Here is a 16,605-nt window from a genome sequence, read left to right as displayed (position 1 = left end):
GGCTGGAGGCTGCAGGAAAGGGCGTGGCTTGGTTTTTGTTTTCAAAATGGCGTCTAAGTGGCCAAGAGAATATCCTCGCGTTCCAGGTCTTGACGAAGTCGAGCCCGGGGATTTTTTGGGTAAACAGAAAGCTAGAGACCAAGTTGCAAGAGACAGGTGAGTAAAGTTTTAAATTTTTATGACCTCTACCACCACATAGGGCTATTGACTTGGAAGTGGTAAGGATTTTGAGAGAAAGAGTCAAAGAATGCCAGAGGAGAGAAGAGGTCAATCATCTTCAAAGATGTCGTGAACATGTTGAGGCCTATATGAAAGCTCATCGCAAGTATAGATCGGAAGGTATCAAGAAAGAAATGAAACGGTTTTATCTTTTCGTTATTTTATTTAGGATGGCTCTCTTTTCATTAAGTCAAGTGCAAATATAAGTCAAACAGAAATAGTTATTATTATTATTATTATTAGTGGTTAATAGCCTATGTATTATCATTATGTAATATCTAGAGATGGGTGATTCTGAGGTATTCGATTCTTCAATTTTGAACTTGTACCATCTTGAAAAATCTACATAGATCTATAGGCTATCACCTATATAATGGAATTAATTGATTCCAGATTAAGCCATGCCCTTTCCATTAATAATACTTTTACTTTATTCAATCATTATGCATTGCAGCTGTAGCAGATTTAAAATGGGTGTGGCTGAGTTGAAAAGGCGTGGCTACACGTGTCATATGGCTGAATGTATTTTAATTTCTTCTGATACTGAAAAAACCAGCTCTGACGAGGAGCTGCCCTCTTTCAGCTCTATATTAAAAAGGAAGACTACAAGACCCTCCTCCTCAAAGAATAAAGGAGCTGTACGGGATAGCACAGCCACTAGAAATAAGAATAATAAAAGATCTACTGAATTTAGTAGTACTTCAAATGTCATTGAACTTGATTCGCCTCCTGATGTAGCAAAGTGTGCAGAGCCTGAGAGTCAAAGTGTGTCTGAGGAAGAAGAGTTGGAGCTGGATCCAAAAGTTGCAAAGAAGCGTAGGATTGAGAAGGAGAAGGAGGCACGGAGGTTGGAGAGGGAGAGGAAGAAGGCAGAGAAGGAGCATGAGAAAAGGGTACACAAGATGGTATCACAGGCAAGTTTCTTCCGTATATATAGCTTAAAGATTTTTTTGCAAATTTAAATGATTCGTGGTAAAATTTTAGCAAAATTATGCAAGTTGTTACTTTTTGTGCTACTAGAATTATTTTTAGGCTGAAACGGAGGGTAGGAAAGAAACCAGACCTGGTCATAGAGTCAAGCAAATGATCGTACAGTTGGAGACTAGCATAACAGAATGTCCCAAACTGATGAAGTCATTATTAGAGCAGCTGGAAGAGTTAGAAGTGCAATATAAAGTTGAGCCGTCTCTTCCCCAGCACTGTGTGATGTGGAAGAGAAAAAGCACAACAAGATGTTTGGATCAAGAACTAGCTAAAGTGAGTGAGAGAGAGAGAGAGAGCAAACCTATATCTTATTATAGTAATTTAATTCACACCTTGTAAGCTGGGTTTCCCACAAAGCATGCTAAGTCAGCTAAACAGCATACTACAGACATGAGCCAAAAAGCACTACAATAGTGAATGGTTTTTGGAGTAACTTTTAAAAATCTGTAAAAAATCTAATTTTGATTGGAATGAGCTCAAAGTTTCTACACAACATAAGAACATGTATATGTATCAGAAAAAAATATAAAAATGGAGAAATTTCTACTTTTCATTTTTTGTGAAATTTGACCAAAATCCCTGTACTATAGTACAGGGACTTTGTCCCAATTTTGAAGCAACTTAAAAAATTCATAAAAAATCCAAACTTGATCAGAATGAGCTCAAACTTTCCACGCAACATAAGTACATGTATATGCATCAGAAAATATTATAAAAATTAAGAATTCTCTACTTTTCATTTTTGACAAAATTTGACAAAAATCCCTGTACTATAGTACAGGGACTTTTGTCCGATTTTGGAACAACTTTAAAAAATCATAAAAAATCCAAACTTGATTGGAATCAGCTCAAACTTTCTACACAACATAAGTACATGTATATGTACCAGAAAATATTATAGAAATTAAGAATTCTCTACTTTTCATTTTTGGCAAAATAACATGGATCAGGGTTTTCTACAAAGCTCTAATGAGCAAGCTAAATCTGAGCTGGCAAGAACCTGAGCACTATACCAAAATTTTGAGGATAGCAATAATTCATTTTTAGGTCATCGAGAATGTTCAGGAAATTGATGAAGATTTCTTGTGTATAATAGAGTCAGGGACTCATTTTCTAAAGCTTGTTGCATCCTCAAAATTAATGGTAATCAAAAGCTATCTTGATTGTGACTGATGCTAAATTTTATGTATTTTTATAGGATCAAACCAGTCAATCTGATGATGAAACTTTATTGCAGTTTATGCAAAGGTTTGCTCAAGGACGTGATCCAAAGAATGTTGTCATCCTTGTCAACAACATTGATGCAGCACTGAGGTATAATAATTATTATTATGTATTATATGCCTTAATGCTTTAAAATTATTTAGAGCCCAAAAGACGCAAAGGGATAGAATTTTTAGAGCAGCTGTCCGTAAAAATAAAGCTGCCCATTTAAATTCAGGAGAAGTACTATCATACTTTGATTGTGAGAATGTTATGGTAGGACTACAACTTGAAACAGGTAGCGGAATGTGCATTGTGACTTATCATCTTATATTTGTTGTATTAGGGTACAGTGTAAGGTTATGTAATTCTCCTGAACTGGTTGCTGATATCATTATCACTTATACAAAGGCACTAGCTGACAGACCATTCAAGTATTAAATATTATTAATGTTCTATTTTTGAGGTTGCATAGGAAGGAGGATTCTTTTTCGTTTCATGGAGATTTAGGACCCGGGGCAACAAGAAAAGTATGCCACAGCAAATTTTAATTTCTCTCTTATCATCAAACTAATGCATTTATAGGCTTTGAAGGAAGCAGGCGATAAGACTGGACTGATTTGGCAGCATCAGTTATTACAGTATCCTGGAGTATCAACTCCAGTTGCTTCGGCAATCATTACCAAGTATCCTTCACCATCACATCTCTTAAAGGCAGGATATAAACTTAAACTCTATTTAATTTCTATTATTATTAATAGGCTTATGGTAACTGTAGTTCACAAAAAGAGGCTGAATCACTTTTAGAAGACATACAGGTATTAGGAAATGTGTTGCTGCCCATGGCAAACAGTGCATGTGTACTAATTGTAGGTCAGACGAGGTGCAGGAGTGATTGCTAGCACTAGAAGAGTTGGAGCTTCCATTTCAAAGAGGATTCATTTTTCTATGATGTGCAAGCAAGCTTCTGAGTTACTATCAAACTGATGATTTTAAAAATTTAGAGGAATCTCTATTATTCAGTTAAACGTTCTCATTTTCTTGGTTCATATTCATTTCACTTGTTTTACTGTCATCTTTTTCCTCCCTGTGTCTTCTCCATTCTCTTTGTATCACTTTCACTGCATTTATCTCCTTATGAAGATAAAAATTATGATGATTAAAACTTGATTTTTGTCTCATTTTGCATACTTTTCTACGTCCTTTTTGCCACTCTCTAAACAGCTGTACATCTTCTCTACACCTTGTCTGAAAATACACTTACAATTCATTCCCATTATCGAAGTCATTCTTACTCTATATCCTCTGTATGCTGCTTGTATGATCAGTCGTGCTTCATCTTCACTTAGTGTAGCTGAGGGAGGCAGTGGTGGCCTTGGACTGGAAGAAAAGGATTATGATGTGCCAAATATAATGGATTATAACTGACTTCTTTTTCCATTCTTCCTCGACAAAAGGAATTTTAGCAAGCGTTATCTCATCTCGACCATCTTTTCTTGGATTGTGCTTGTACAGGTACTCCACTAAGTAATCTAACGAGTTGAATCTCTTGCGTTTCTGTACCAGAAATCGAGCCAGAAATCATTGTGTTAATCACATTATAATTTTTCTCACTTCTGTTGTTGATGCAACATGGAGCATTTCCTCTAATCCCGGCAGTAGCACTGGAAATATTTCTCTCTCTAAGTAACTTGTAGCAGATTCTGTAATAATAATTAATACAACAATATCAAACTAAATTTTTCTACCTTCAGCCATATTGTTTTGCAGTTGCTTGGTAACTATGGTTGGCAGATTATGTTTATGCGCATGCTCTATTAGTTTATTATTTAATATGAATTTATTGACTGCTGGTTATTAATAGATCTAAATCCGCAGAAATGGCAGAGAAAGGTGAAGGCAGAAGTGAAAAGAAAATGGGCACCTACTCCTCGCCAGTAAATAAAAACTTCAACTCTTTCTATCCAGTCTTTTCCTTTAGATTGCTTTCGCTTATATCTTCAACCTTATTGTCGGTGCAGGCGTTTTAGCTTTACCTCAGGCCTTTAACAAAGCTGGTCTAGCATTAGGTACCATACTTCTCCTCATTCTGTGTGCAATGAGGTAAGGGAAAACTTAGAATCTCTCAGTCTATTTGTATTCTTTCCATTCCTACAGCTACATCAGTGCTAGTTATGTCATAGAGTGTATGGCTGCTGCTAATGCTTATGAGAGAATGAGTAAGAGAAGAGAGAGAGTGAAGGATATGACAGCGCAATCGAGGAAACCGCTGAATTATTCATTGAAGAGACGGTCGCCTTCTCTTTCGAAGGATAATGGTGATTCGCTTTCACACTCGAGTACAGAAGAAGTAAATGAATAGTATATTGTATCATGTTTTGAAATGTAATGATTTTAATTTCACTTCCATCTTTCTTTTAGTCGGTCAGCACAATACCGCCATATTGTGTTGATGTGTCCGGAGTTTATGATCCTGACAAGAAAGAAGAGCAAGTCAATATAACTGAGGTTACTCCCTTAATGCAACCATCCTCTGATTCAGGTTGGCAGCCCCAAATTATTGTGTGTGTGTGTGTGGTGTGTGTGGGTTGTGTTATAAAGACTTAAACTTTTGTTTTCTTAATGAGCTTTACTAATTTATGGTGTGCAGTTTGTAATGTAGATACTTAAGTCTGTTACTGTTGTTCATATGTGGAAATGACATGGATGTGTGTCTTCATTAACTTTAAAACTGTTGTATCATTTCAAACTAACCCATGTTCATATAACCTTCCTCACTTTTTTCTATATAAATGTACCACGTGCATTTACATCATCATTCTCCTGCTGTTATATATACATTCTATCTGCTGCTACCTATGTAATGCTGCTATCATAATATTTTACTGCTACTGCTACAAATACTCAACTTCAGAAATATTACATCTTGCTCCCATAGATGAGGACTTTGAAATTGACACTAAGTATGAGCTGGTAAGCAGTACTATCTCACAATTATTACGTGTATATAAATTTTAATTTCAGGGTTCAATGGCTACCTTATTTTATCCAAAAGGTAAGATTCCTTTTGACTCTGTAAATTTGTACTAGCAGTTTATTTTAGTGGGCGTCGCCTTATACTACTTGTGCATATGCCTGTACTTGTGTGGTGATTTATCTGTTTATGCTGTCATAGCTCCAGCCTCTGTCACTCGTGTTGTTTGGTAAGTTAATCATAATTTTCAACAATGTGTCATACTTATGTGACCATAAACACTCTATTGTTTATTCTTATAGTGATATGTATTCTCATTATCATAATACAAGTAATGGTACCAGGGACTATGAAACTGAAAATGGAACTGATGCTTATTCTGATACTTATTCTGATGCTTGCTTTCCTGGTTTAAACAAGATAGAGATTTATTATATTTTTTTGGTGAGTGAGGTAGTCATGTTTTATTAGCAGCTGTTGTAATCCTCTGTCTTTGTCTTTTAGTTGGTTTTCATACTCTGTATTGGCCCATTCACTTTCTTTAATATGTCAAAGACCAAGCTTATGCAAATCACTACAACTATTCTAAGATATTTAGGTAACGATTTATACCCTATTGGAAACATCAGCCAATTAATGATGTGATAGTTTGATTTGATATGGTTTGTTACAGTAATGCTTCGTGTGTGTATGTTGGATGTTCTTATGCCAACAAGAAAACGAAATGTTGTACATGTGTCTTATTACCAATGACATTTAATTACTTTTGCCTTGTGCATAATTATTGATATAGCGTCAGTTACAATTATAATTTGTCTTTTTCATAATAGCTTTCATGTTGATGATATCACTGGCTTTTGTGAGGATTGGCCAAGGACATCACTCTTCTCCAAAAACTGCCGATTTTAAAGTACTCCCGAATCTTTTTGGAGTCAGCGTGTACTCCTTCATGTGTCACCACTCCCTCCCTGGCATGGTCACTCCTATGTCATCAAAGAAATACATCTATCGTATATTATTTAGTGATTTTACTATCATCCTTGTCTTCTATTACCTCCTGGTGTTCAGTGGAGTCTTTGCTTTTCGTCCCGAGGATATGAAACCCCTCTATTCTCTTGATTTCTTTAATCCGGGTGATCCTTACTGGAAGCTGGTATTTGGTATATACCTGGCGCTGTTCCCTGTCTTCACTCTTAGCGCTAGTTTCCCCATTATCTCTGTCACGCTTCGTGAAAACCTCAAGTGTCTTATGAAGCTACTCCTCTCTGAGCCTCAAATAAGAGGATTACTAGGAAAGGAGCCACTTGAAGCTGACAAGTCTATAAAGTTCCCTTTTGTTATTGACCGTTTCTTGTTTCCAGTACTAGCACTGACCCCTCCTATTGTGATAGCGTATGCTACGCAGCAGATCGATATACTTGTCTCTATAACCGGCTCGTTTCCTGGTGTCGGAGTCCAGTATGTTATCCCGGCTACCCTTGTCCTTTTTGCTCATTATAAATTTAAGAAAAGTTTTGGGAAGTATAAGAATCCTTACAGTACTCCGTTGAGCCATGTCGTCTTCATGGTGATTGTTTTGGGCTGGGCAGGCATTAGTGTTGTTATGATGGTCCTGGATTTAGCATTATTCCCTCCAAAGACATCTGAGCCATTTTAATATTTATATATAATATATTATTTGCTAATTATTATTATTACAATTATTGTGTTTCATTTATTCCCTCCGAGAACGTCTAAGCCATTTTGAGTTAATGCTTACATTTTGTATAACTATTATTATAATTGCAATTTTTGTGCCACAGGTTTATTTTTAAATAATAATTATATAACTATTTAAGAAAAAGGATGTGATTTCATGATAAATGTTTGATTATTCTCTGAGCTCTTTTGCACTGCTTTCTGTCCTTGGTTTCATCAAGAGTACTATCCTTGGTTTTGTCATCTTTGCTGCTGGTAAACTTCTTCACAATCTCTTCAGCCTCTTGAGTCAAACGAGCTCTATGAGAACCTTGAAGACCCTCCAAATACTGAAGGAGTATCTTAAAATCTGCTTTTCCGATCTAAACAGAAAATGGAAAATTACGCATTGCTACAACCAGCACTTAATGTAATATGATCAAGAGTGTTAGTAATACCTTCTCTTTATTATAAATATTCTTTATCAGCCAGAATTGCAGTTTCTTTTTAAACATCCAGCTGTCCCTATCAGTCGACCACTGACGAAGATACTTCAGTGCAATTTCTGACTTTATTTCTTCCGGAACAGGAGGTGTGGCTTTACCACCACCACCAGCCTTCTTCTTTTTGACCTTTCCACTTCGACTCCCTTTCCTTCCTCCTCTCTTCCCCCTCTTCTTTGTCTTTGTGCTATCATTCGGTGCTGTCTTAGTCGGAGTCATTTTTAAGTTTCAGTTTCAGTTCTATTTGTAGGAATGCTCTAAGACTCGGGTCAGTGATATTATCCAGTACTTCCTTGCTCACTTTCTCTGTGTCTTTATAAATGGACAATATTTCCTGGGCGTATTTTATCCATACACAATTCTGACATCCACTCATACAACAGGTGGTCGGTGGAGGTGGTAGTGGAGTCTTAATGCAGTAGAATCTAACAGCAAATATCCTTCTGCAGCCAGAAACAAGAATGTTCATAACACCATGTCTTTAAAATCCCGGATATCCTAAAATTATCCTTGAGTGACACATCGTATTCTGCAGCCACACCTACCCACGTGCTTCCATCATGGGTAGGGTAAGGAAGGTGAAGTCTTGTGATCCATTTTACAAAGGACCTAAGAAAGATTTAGACAAGTGAGGGGGTACTTTTGAAACTAATTTTAATTTTAAAATTCAGGGGCTTCAATTTGCCACCAAAGAAAGGTGAAAAGTCTCAATCGTTATCAAGGAGTTTTCGTGACTTTCTATTGTACAGTCAACCACCAAAGAAGAGGGAAATACCATCAAATGAAGATGAAAAAGAGAGTAAAAATGTTAAGACTGGTGATGGGAAACAGTCTAAAAGGCGAAAGGTTATCGAGAAGATAGAGTCTCCCAGAGATGATGACAAAGAAGATGAAGACCCTTTAAAATACAAAAGAATGGCAGGGGAGGGGACAGAGCAATATTTACTACGAATCAATGAAGAGGCAAACAAAAGATTAATCTCTGCTCATAAGAAAGTTGCTTCAACAAGTACCAAGAGAAAGGAGTAAGATACATATGTGTACTATCAGAGTTTCCCACAGTAATGCTTAGCTCCTTGTCAGCAAAATAAATTTTTAAAGTTGTTCCAAAATTGGACAAAAGTCCCTGTACTATATAGTACAGGGATTTTGGCCAAATTTCACCAAAAATGAAAAGTAGAGAATTCTCCATTTTAATATTATTTTCTGATGCATATACATGTACTTATGTTGCGTAGAAAGTTTAAGCTCATTTCAATCAAGTTTAGATTTTTTACGAATTTTCTAATTTACTCCAAAATCGGGCCAAAGTCCCTGTACTATAGTACAGGGATTTTGGCCAAATTTTACCAAAAATGAAAAGCAGAGAATTCTCCATTTTTATAATTTTATCTGATGTATATACATGTACTTATATTGCGTAGAAAGTTTGAGCTCATTTTGATCAGATTTAGATTTTTTATGAATTTTTTATCTCTGATGCATTGGCTAGGTATCTGAAGCGACGGAAATTGAAATCTCAGCTTAGAAAGAAAGGCATTAGAATTGATGACACAGAAGGACTAGATTTTGAGGATCTTCAAGGTAGGAAACAATGATTGTATATGATGATGTCTATTGTTTGTAGATTGCATTAAGTTTGGGGAAGTTGCTAAAGCACCTCCAAGTCTTACTCCAGCTCCAAAGGTATTCCTTCAGTTTGGTTTAGTCTATGTTACTGTTTTGTAGAATAAAAAGAAAAAAGCAGCAACAAAGGTAGCCATTCCTTTGAAAAAGCAGAAAGATATTCAAGAAGAGAGAGAAAAGGCCATCAGCATCTATCGACAGGCAAAGAAAAGAACAAATAGGACTATTTCTAAATAATAAATGCTTTTGACCACGTGTACAAACGTGGGCTGCTCTGATCACGTGATGCTACCAATAGGGCGGTGAGAATGGTTGAGAAAGGAGCAAGAGTGTGGATCCCTCACTCGAGTAAAGTATGGTCCAGTGGAGTGGTACTTCGTTTAGACAAGGCCTCGAACTGTATAATAGTTGCGTGCGATGGAGAAGAGTCCTGTATTTCTCTCGAGGACCCGCCATTCATATGCAATCCGGAGATATTGTTGGGAGCTAACGATCTGACCACACTCAGCTACCTACACGAGCCAGCCGTCCTCCACAGCCTACAGCTGAGGTACGAGCAGTCAGCCATGATATACACCTACTGTGGTGAGGGATGCATTCAAAAATCACACAAAAAGATAAAATAATTAAATTTTATTCATGTTACTGTATCTTCTCATTCATTTCTTTCTCATAAGGTATTGTTCTGGTTGCTATCAATCCATACCAACCCCTTTCTATATATGGTGATTGGATAAGACTAGCGTATAGCACCAGCGACCCGAGGGACATGGATCCTCATGTTTTTGCTGTTGCTCAAGAAGCTTATCACAAATTAAAACAGTAAATTAATTTTTGGTTATAAAGAATAATAATTACATTAATCTTTCAGAGGTGATGGAAATCAGTCTATAATTGTAAGTGGTGAGAGTGGAGCTGGAAAGACGGTCAATGCAAAGTACATTTTGCAATACTTTGCTTCGGTCAGTGGAGAGAATAACAATGCCAACATAGAGAGTAAAGTCCTGGCATCTAACAATATACTAGAGGTATATAGTAAATATAATATGTACGTTCATAATCTCTTGGCAGTCACACTGCACTCTTCATCATTATGTTGTATATTGGCAAGCGATTATGTTATTGTTTACTATCTTCTCTTCTTCGATCATCGATTCTCTCTCTCTCTCTCTCTCTCTCTCACTTCTTTATGTCCGAAGGCTGTCGGCAATGCTAAGACAACCCGTAATGACAACAGCAGTAGATTTGGGAAGTATATTGAGATTGGCTTTGACGGGAAGTTTAGAGTCCAGAGAGCTCAACTGAGAACTTACCTACTGGAGAAGACAAGAGTGGTGACACAGGCAACTGGAGAGAGAAACTATCACATATTCTATCAGTTACTAGCAAAGAGAGATGAGCCTCAATTTCAGCAATTAAACCTAGGTAGACTCGAATATTGTGCACTGGCCTCGTTATTATTATTACATTTCTATTAGGCTTGCCTGATCATTTTCATTACACTAGTCAAGGTGGTTCACCTCTAATACAAGGGGTGGATGACAGTTCCATGTTTGATGTTTTTGCTAGTGGGTTGGGTCAGTTAGGATTCCAAGATCAACAAAAGTCACAGATATTTAGTCTCCTGGCAGCAATCCTTCACCTTGGCAATGTGGGCATTGAGCAAAAGGATGAGGATAGCTCCTATGTAAATGAGTATCAAGACAGTTTAAAGCAGTGCTCTTCTCTATTGAATGTCCCCTCTTCATCTCTGAGTCAGTGGCTTTGCAATAGACAGATCATCACAACTCATGAAGTGCTTGTGAAACCATTAACAGTGTCACAGGTATTGCAATTGATCTTTTTAATAGTCAAAATGTCACTCTAATCAACACCATTTTATTCTTCATTATTCTTTATTAGGCTATTAGCAGTCGGGACAGTCTCTCTAGCCATTTGTATGATCATCTCTTTGAGTGGATTGTAGAAAGGATCAATCAGAGTCTCACTGGCTCTCACACTCACTCTGAGTCTTTCATTGGGGTTTTAGATATTTATGGCTTTGAGATTTTCCGTCACAATTCGTTTGAGCAGTTTTGCATTAACTATGCCAACGAGAAACTCCAGCAACAATTCAACATAGTACGGAACACTTCACGCAATTATGAAACTCATGATCTTTGGGCTTTGAAAATATCCTTAAAATTTTCATATGCCAATAGCATTGCCTTTAGTTATGTTATGTTAAAAGGCATTTGAGTCATGTATTTTTTGCTGTGCCACTAGCCTCTTATGCTATGCAGAGAAAGTTTGAGTGAATTCCAATTAATAATGAGTACTAATGATGCCATAATTATTATTTCTTTTTATTACTTTTTCAGCACGTCTTTAAACTAGAGCAGCAGGAATACATGTCTGAAGGCATTACCTGGTCATTCATTGATTACTATGACAATCAGCCTTGCATAGACCTAATCGAAGGTAAACTAGGTATACTGGACCTCCTCAACGAAACATGCAAGGTAATGTCACCTTGTCCCCATCATGTAAATCTCATGTGACCTACAGATGCCGAATAGCAGTGACTCCATGCTCATTGATAAGCTATACGAGCAGATATTAAAGAAGGGTCATAGTCATTTCACAAAACCTCGTACTTCAAGGACTTCGTTTGGTGTTCGTCATTATGCTAGCACTGTTCTGTACGAGACTCAGGGTTTTATTTCAAAAAATACTGACTTGCTGTCTCGTGAGCACCTCAAGTTATTGCAGTCATCACAAGTAATGGAGCAATATTGTATAAGCTTTTATTGAGTGTGGGGCTTTTTTGTTATGATGTAGAATGGTTTTGTGTCAGGATTGTTTCCTATTGCTACTAAAGAAGGAAGGAAAGTCGATGTAGGCAGTATGGTAAATACTGTCATTATTATAATTATATATATTAGCAAGATTAATTCATACATGTAGTTTAAAGATAGTCTTTCAACACTGATGGGTACTCTCAATTTGACCACTCCCCATTACATTCGCTGCATAAAACCAAATGACACTAAAACTCCATTCAGGTACAAATCCAAATTCTAAATTATTATTATTATTATTAATATACAGTTTTAACAGACTCCGTGTAGTTGAGCAGTTAAGAGCCTGCGGTATTATAGAAACTATTAGGATTAGTGCAATGGGTTTCCCCTCAAGGTATTTTTATAAGGAGTTCATCGATCGCTACTGGATGCTGCTACCAAAGCTACAGCTTAAATTTATAAATAAAGGAAACTTGGAGAGAGACCAAGTCAAACTTTGTCAAGTCATTTTGAAACAACACATTAACGTATGCTTTAGCACCTGTTTTATTGATTTAATGCTTCTCTTTTTGTCCTCAAGGATATCGATAAGTATCGTGTTGGTACAAACAAGGTTTTCTTCAGAGCTGGGCAGGTATACATAATAATACATTTGGTTATTATGTAACTTTGTTTGTGTTACTAACTGTGCATAGGTTGCTTATCTCGAGAGTCTTAGATCAGCACTACTGCATGAGTCCTGTCTCCTGATACAGAGAAACGTAAGAATGTGGAGAGAGAGACGAAGATATTTGAAAGTGTGCAAGATGGTGAGAGGACTCCAGTCTCGTATAAGAGGACTTATTGTCAGAAGGTAAAAGAAATGCAATAAATGATTCTATTCATCTTGTTGCAGGAGGGCTCAAGCTATAAGAGAAAGTCGTGCTGCTACTAAGATACAGTCAATGTATAAAATGTACAAGAGTAGAAGAGCATATCATTCCTTGAGAAAGATCAGTCTCTTTATGCAATCAGTTTATAGAGGAATGAAAGGTATCTATAGTTAAGTAATAAAGTGTACTTTATTTTATGTGATTTCATTGTCACAGCTCGCAGGCTTGCTCTTGCTCTTAAGCAAAATAAAGCTGCAGTTGTTTTACAAGCTTACTGGAGGAGAAGGCAGGGCCATAAGAGAGCATTGTGGAGGAAGAGGAGTATCATTAGAGTCCAGTGCTGTGTGAGGCAATGGATTGCAACTAGGAGACTCAAAGAACTCAAGGTATAGCTTGATAGAGAGTGGTGGAATGGAAGTAGAGCTGTTATTAATTTGTTTTTTGCTAGATCGAGGCTCGCTCTGTCTATCATCTTCAAAACCTAAACAAAGGCCTTGAGCTCAAGATCATAGAACTACAGCAACGGCTCACACTAGAGGAGGACAAGAATGCTCGTTTAGCAGCAAAGAACAGCGACCTTAACAAGAAATGTAAAGAGCTAGAGGAACTATCAGTATATGAGTCACAATGCACTGCACTTAAGAATGAGCTGAATGACATGACAGAAGAATTGAGAAATGAGAAAATACAGAGAGAAGCTTTAGAGATGGAGCTAGCCCAAGTTAAAGAAGAGCTTGTACAGAATGAAGAGCTAAGGCAACTGGTAAGTAAATACTTATTAGTTTGTGTGTGTACATGTCCTTTGACATATAGGAAGTAACTTTATTTAATGAGAAACTTGATGAGCTTGATAAGCAAGTGCAAGAAATAGATGAGAATGATGGTATTGAGAGTTTGATAGAATGTAACTTAGTTTTGTATAGTTATTATAGTCACACCATCCACCAGGAGATTGTCATCATCTTCATCAGCTCAGCAAAGAAGCTCAGTTGAGAGGAAAGTCTCTGTACAAGAGACCTTGTCCGAGAGTATCAAAAGAGTTAAGACATTTGCAAGTGAAAGACTTCAAGAGACAAACGTTCCAGAGCATGATGGTATTGTATTACAAGTAGCAACACTTAGTTTTAGTTCTTCTTCTCTCTCTCTCTCCCTCTATAGATAGTATTAATAATAATCCAGTGTTTGATGATGCCAGTCTGTATTATTCACTTCCTTCAGAAATGAGGGAATGGAATGAGTCATTAGTGACTAAGAATCAGTCCTTCTACTCGCAGCAATCAATCAGTAACAATGCTCTCTTGAAATTCTTGCAAGAAGAAGTCAGTCGATTGACAGAGGAGAACACTGTAAGTAGAGTAAAAATAAGGTGCCCTTTGATATTCCAATCAAAAATAGTTTTTTTACAAATTTTTAAATTTGCTCCAAAATTGTGTCAAAGCCCCTCTACTATATAGTACAGGGATTTTGGTCAAATTTTGCCAAAAATGAATAGGAGAGCATTCTCCATTTTTTTATCCACAATATTTTTGATAAATATAATTATTTTTTTTGTCTTTAGAATTTGAAAGAAGAATTGGGCCTTCATTATTTAACAGAAGACGTGACCCTTGTTGCTTTATCCCCACACACTAAGAAAAAGGGTATGCAGCATAACAAAAAACTAGTGTTTTATCATATCTTTAAAAGGAGGAGTACCTAATAAAACCATTCGGAGACTAGTCCGACCCAAACCCGTGCTGGGAATGTTGTCGTGGAAAGAGAGTGACCTTCCTCAAATTATGAAAACTATTATTACTGGTGAATTTGATTAATAATAAATGTTCAATTATTTGTATATAGATCCTGACCATTTCCTTAGTGAAGGTACTTGCATTGAAGGCCATATACTGTTCATGTGCTTGAGATATGCTGATCACTGCTCATCTGATACAATGACAACTCAACTTATTGAAAGTACAGTTACATCACTTCAATATTTGACTAAGGTATTCCAGACTCCTACTACTAATAGTATTTTATTAATGTTTTCTCATAGCATTACAAAGATAACTTGAATCTATTATGTCATTGGTTGGGTAATATCACTTGCCTACTTCAGTCCATGAGACAGTACAGTGGTGATCCTGTGAGTTATCCCTCCATTAGTTGAATCATTTTTGCTGCCGCTACAGGTTTATTACAATCCTTGCAAGGACATTACCGGTCTGACTAGTTTTGAATTGTCGGACTATCATGACTTCATTACAGCCGAGGCTACGTCAATCTACTACCTCATAATAAATCATTTAGAGAGAACACTAGAGCCACTTATAGGTTGATAAAGGAATTATTGATATTTATAATAATATATGTATTTGTAGTTCCTGGTTTATTGGAGCATGAGTCGATCCCGGGTCTTACTAGTGCTAGGCCAGTTGGTTGGGGTAGGACATTGCTTGGTATTGTAAAGCCAGTGATAGTGACAGTCAGTGATATAGAGAGGTTTCTTAACGACTTGCTGAATCAATTGGAGTTGTGTCTTGTTGATACGTACCTTATTGAACAAATGTTTAAGCAAGTCAGTGGCAAGATAATGATATTATTAAAATGGAGATGTTTTTGTTATTTTTTTAGATTTTTTATTTCATCAATGGAGTTATGCTCAATTATCTTCTTTTTAGAAAAGACTTGTGCCATTGGACGTCAGGAATGCAAATAAGGTTACATACTTACATTGTCACTTGATTATCAAACAAACATAGGTACAATCTTAATGTCCTTGAGGAATGGATAAGAGAACACAAACTCACTTCTGTATTGGATACTCTTCAACCGATTGTCCAGGCGTCCAAACTATTGCAGATGAAGAAAGAGACTCAAGATGATGCTAGGTGTATCAGCGAATTTTGTGCAAATTTAAACACGCAACAGGTCTCCAAGTCCTACCAATATTACTACTGAGCAGTTGTTTTTAATTTGTTTTTCTATTTAGATTCAGAAAATCCTGCGCATGTACACTCCAAGTATTGAGTCTGAGAGTCGCGTGCCGCTATCTGTGATACAGTTTGTTGGTCAGTGTCATCGCCAGGATCATCGTTTTGGGTCTGAGACTGAAAACCTCATGATTGATTCCCGGTACCAGTTTCCAGTCTCAATCCCTTATTCTCCTACTCTTTTTAATTTTGCTGCAATTGATGTTCCAAAACAATTGGATTTTTTGATTAAAATTTAAAATCATCTAATTTCTCTTTACAGTTTACTCTTTTAAGTTAATAAATAACCATGAAAAGGCAGGGATTAAAATCTATTATTAGATTATTTTTGTCGCGCGTGGCCACAACTGCGGAACTGCCCAGTAGGCAGTCTCTTAGTTGGTTTGGTTGAACTTGAAGTCATGTTTAATTTCAAAGCAGGTGATGCCACATTTCTATCTAAATCATATTCATTTCTTTCTTTCTATAGGGAAGATTCCAATCTACTCAAAAGGACTTCGCGTAGAAGCACTCTTGGTTTACTTTCTTTTCATTTTGTTGGTCCCAGTCTCTGTTAATGGCCACACAGCTGATGACTTTACCATTGTCATAGTATCCAACAACGGTTCAGACTTAGATTCATGTGTCAATAAAATTAAAGGTTGTAAGAACCTAACGTTTGCTTTAGAATACTTGAGTAAAGCAGACCCTAAATTTCCTCTTGCTGCTCTTATTGCCCCGGGGCAATACCAGCTGGAAGCTGGCATACTTTTCAAAGACACAGAGCAGAGAATAACATTGGCTGGTGATGGT

The 16,605-nt window shown here is 36.8% G+C and overlaps 7 protein-coding genes across 9 annotated transcripts; 5 read left to right on the top strand and 2 right to left on the bottom strand.

Moving 5' to 3' along the window:
* The first annotated feature begins 3 nt into the window (after positions 1-3).
* On the top strand, positions 4-1,680 carry LOC100634841 (NADH dehydrogenase [ubiquinone] 1 beta subcomplex subunit 10-A-like). Of its 2 annotated transcripts, XM_019997437.1 has the most exons (4): positions 64-156; positions 200-339; positions 389-1,133; positions 1,252-1,680. In XM_019997437.1, the coding sequence occupies exons 3-4, from the start codon at positions 621-623 to the stop codon at positions 1,540-1,542; spliced, it is 804 nt and encodes a 267-aa protein (XP_019852996.1). In that variant the 5' UTR covers positions 64-156; positions 200-339; positions 389-620; the 3' UTR covers positions 1,543-1,680. The 2 variants fall into 2 exon arrangements, with proteins under 2 accessions (XP_003382776.1, XP_019852996.1); XM_003382728.3 differs by lacking the exon at positions 1,252-1,680 and having other exon boundaries at positions 4-156; positions 389-639.
* A 397-nt stretch (positions 1,681-2,077) lies between these two features.
* On the top strand, positions 2,078-3,393 carry LOC105313194 (crossover junction endonuclease EME1-like). Its single transcript, XM_019997353.1, has 8 exons — positions 2,078-2,346; positions 2,402-2,517; positions 2,571-2,704; positions 2,753-2,840; positions 2,882-2,936; positions 2,992-3,120; positions 3,168-3,224; positions 3,280-3,393. The coding sequence occupies exons 1-8, from the start codon at positions 2,344-2,346 to the stop codon at positions 3,391-3,393; spliced, it is 696 nt and encodes a 231-aa protein (XP_019852912.1). The 5' UTR covers positions 2,078-2,343.
* On the bottom strand, positions 3,372-4,213 carry LOC100634842 (IQ domain-containing protein K-like). The gene is made up of 6 exons (XM_003382811.3): positions 4,155-4,213; positions 4,021-4,109; positions 3,836-3,963; positions 3,702-3,786; positions 3,598-3,654; positions 3,372-3,540 (listed from the first exon to the last, which is right to left on the bottom strand). Exons 1-6 carry the CDS (start codon positions 4,162-4,164, stop codon positions 3,430-3,432), a joined length of 480 nt encoding a protein of 159 aa, XP_003382859.1. The 5' UTR covers positions 4,165-4,213; the 3' UTR covers positions 3,372-3,429.
* A 34-nt stretch (positions 4,214-4,247) lies between these two features.
* Positions 4,248-7,327, top strand: LOC100634717 (transmembrane protein 104-like). 2 transcript variants are annotated; one of them, XM_011406398.2, is made up of 10 exons: positions 4,248-4,343; positions 4,388-4,509; positions 4,564-4,756; positions 4,828-4,948; positions 5,345-5,379; positions 5,431-5,461; positions 5,510-5,609; positions 5,683-5,824; positions 5,885-5,978; positions 6,211-7,327. In XM_011406398.2, exons 1-10 carry the CDS (start codon positions 4,287-4,289, stop codon positions 7,035-7,037), a joined length of 1,722 nt encoding a protein of 573 aa, XP_011404700.1. In that variant the 5' UTR covers positions 4,248-4,286; the 3' UTR covers positions 7,038-7,327. The 2 variants fall into 2 exon arrangements, with proteins under 2 accessions (XP_011404700.1, XP_019852890.1); XM_019997331.1 differs by having other exon boundaries at positions 5,321-5,379.
* Positions 7,184-8,052, bottom strand: LOC100634716 (uncharacterized protein C7orf50 homolog). The gene is made up of 2 exons (XM_003382727.3): positions 7,516-8,052; positions 7,184-7,440 (listed from the first exon to the last, which is right to left on the bottom strand). Exons 1-2 carry the CDS (start codon positions 7,777-7,779, stop codon positions 7,234-7,236), a joined length of 471 nt encoding a protein of 156 aa, XP_003382775.1. The 5' UTR covers positions 7,780-8,052; the 3' UTR covers positions 7,184-7,233.
* Positions 8,053-8,078: 26 nt separating this feature from the next.
* LOC100634593 (coiled-coil domain-containing protein 137-like) lies at positions 8,079-9,464 on the top strand. Its single transcript, XM_003382726.3, has 5 exons — positions 8,079-8,188; positions 8,232-8,585; positions 9,053-9,144; positions 9,188-9,246; positions 9,289-9,464. The coding sequence occupies exons 1-5, from the start codon at positions 8,121-8,123 to the stop codon at positions 9,421-9,423; spliced, it is 708 nt and encodes a 235-aa protein (XP_003382774.1). The 5' UTR covers positions 8,079-8,120; the 3' UTR covers positions 9,424-9,464.
* On the top strand, positions 9,464-16,127 carry LOC100634594 (unconventional myosin-Vb-like). Its single transcript, XM_019997322.1, has 28 exons — positions 9,464-9,771; positions 9,864-10,008; positions 10,058-10,214; positions 10,386-10,611; positions 10,665-11,011; positions 11,089-11,307; positions 11,547-11,687; positions 11,734-11,946; positions 12,007-12,075; positions 12,133-12,230; positions 12,277-12,496; positions 12,550-12,603; positions 12,665-12,822; positions 12,865-13,001; positions 13,058-13,227; positions 13,290-13,604; positions 13,655-13,724; positions 13,765-13,935; positions 14,000-14,187; positions 14,400-14,481; positions 14,528-14,638; positions 14,681-14,826; positions 14,877-14,966; positions 15,013-15,154; positions 15,202-15,398; positions 15,455-15,540; positions 15,583-15,751; positions 15,813-16,127. The coding sequence occupies exons 1-28, from the start codon at positions 9,495-9,497 to the stop codon at positions 16,050-16,052; spliced, it is 4,638 nt and encodes a 1,545-aa protein (XP_019852881.1). The 5' UTR covers positions 9,464-9,494; the 3' UTR covers positions 16,053-16,127.
* The last annotated feature ends 478 nt before the right edge of the window (positions 16,128-16,605 follow it).

Source organism: Amphimedon queenslandica, unplaced genomic scaffold (assembly GCF_000090795.2).
Source record: "Amphimedon queenslandica unplaced genomic scaffold, v1.1 AMPQUscaffold_13519, whole genome shotgun sequence".
NCBI lineage: Eukaryota > Metazoa > Porifera > Demospongiae > Haplosclerida > Niphatidae > Amphimedon > Amphimedon queenslandica.
This window is presented reverse-complemented; position numbering and strand designations above follow the sequence as displayed.

What these genes read in the sequence shown, in the direction of transcription:
- LOC100634841 (XM_019997437.1), top strand. Translation starts at nt 621, where the DNA reads ATGCCCTTTCCATTAATAATACTTTTACTTTATTCAATCATTATGCAT. An exon ending in TACACAAGATGGTATCACAG is followed by an intron (nt 1,134 to 1,251) that starts GCAAGTTTCTTC and finishes AATTATTTTTAG; the next exon opens with GCTGAAACGGAGGGTAGGAA.
- LOC100634842 (XM_003382811.3), bottom strand. An exon ending in CAGCATACAGAGGATATAGA is followed by an intron (nt 3,655 to 3,701) that starts GTAAGAATGACT and finishes GTGTATTTTCAG; the next exon opens with ACAAGGTGTAGAGAAGATGT. An exon ending in GGCAAAAAGGACGTAGAAAA is followed by an intron (nt 3,541 to 3,597) that starts GTATGCAAAATG and finishes TATCTTCATAAG; the next exon opens with GAGATAAATGCAGTGAAAGT.
- LOC100634593 (XM_003382726.3), top strand. Translation starts at nt 8,121, where the DNA reads ATGGGTAGGGTAAGGAAGGTGAAGTCTTGTGATCCATTTTACAAAGGA. An exon ending in ACAAGTACCAAGAGAAAGGA is followed by an intron (nt 8,586 to 9,052) that starts GTAAGATACATA and finishes TGCATTGGCTAG; the next exon opens with GTATCTGAAGCGACGGAAAT. An exon ending in GTCTTACTCCAGCTCCAAAG is followed by an intron (nt 9,247 to 9,288) that starts GTATTCCTTCAG and finishes ACTGTTTTGTAG; the next exon opens with AATAAAAAGAAAAAAGCAGC.
- LOC100634594 (XM_019997322.1), top strand. Translation starts at nt 9,495, where the DNA reads ATGGTTGAGAAAGGAGCAAGAGTGTGGATCCCTCACTCGAGTAAAGTA. An exon ending in TCCTCAACGAAACATGCAAG is followed by an intron (nt 11,688 to 11,733) that starts GTAATGTCACCT and finishes TGTGACCTACAG; the next exon opens with ATGCCGAATAGCAGTGACTC. An exon ending in TATGAAAACTATTATTACTG is followed by an intron (nt 14,639 to 14,680) that starts GTGAATTTGATT and finishes ATTTGTATATAG; the next exon opens with ATCCTGACCATTTCCTTAGT.
- LOC105313194 (XM_019997353.1), top strand. An exon ending in AGGACTACAACTTGAAACAG is followed by an intron (nt 2,705 to 2,752) that starts GTAGCGGAATGT and finishes TTGTTGTATTAG; the next exon opens with GGTACAGTGTAAGGTTATGT. An exon ending in CACTTTTAGAAGACATACAG is followed by an intron (nt 3,225 to 3,279) that starts GTATTAGGAAAT and finishes TACTAATTGTAG; the next exon opens with GTCAGACGAGGTGCAGGAGT.
- LOC100634716 (XM_003382727.3), bottom strand. Translation starts at nt 7,779, where the DNA reads ATGACTCCGACTAAGACAGCACCGAATGATAGCACAAAGACAAAGAAG. An exon ending in ATATTTATAATAAAGAGAAG is followed by an intron (nt 7,441 to 7,515) that starts GTATTACTAACA and finishes TTTTCTGTTTAG; the next exon opens with ATCGGAAAAGCAGATTTTAA.
- LOC100634717 (XM_019997331.1), top strand. Translation starts at nt 4,287, where the DNA reads ATGGCAGAGAAAGGTGAAGGCAGAAGTGAAAAGAAAATGGGCACCTAC. An exon ending in TTGACACTAAGTATGAGCTG is followed by an intron (nt 5,380 to 5,430) that starts GTAAGCAGTACT and finishes TTTTAATTTCAG; the next exon opens with GGTTCAATGGCTACCTTATT. An exon ending in TACCTTATTTTATCCAAAAG is followed by an intron (nt 5,462 to 5,509) that starts GTAAGATTCCTT and finishes AGTTTATTTTAG; the next exon opens with TGGGCGTCGCCTTATACTAC.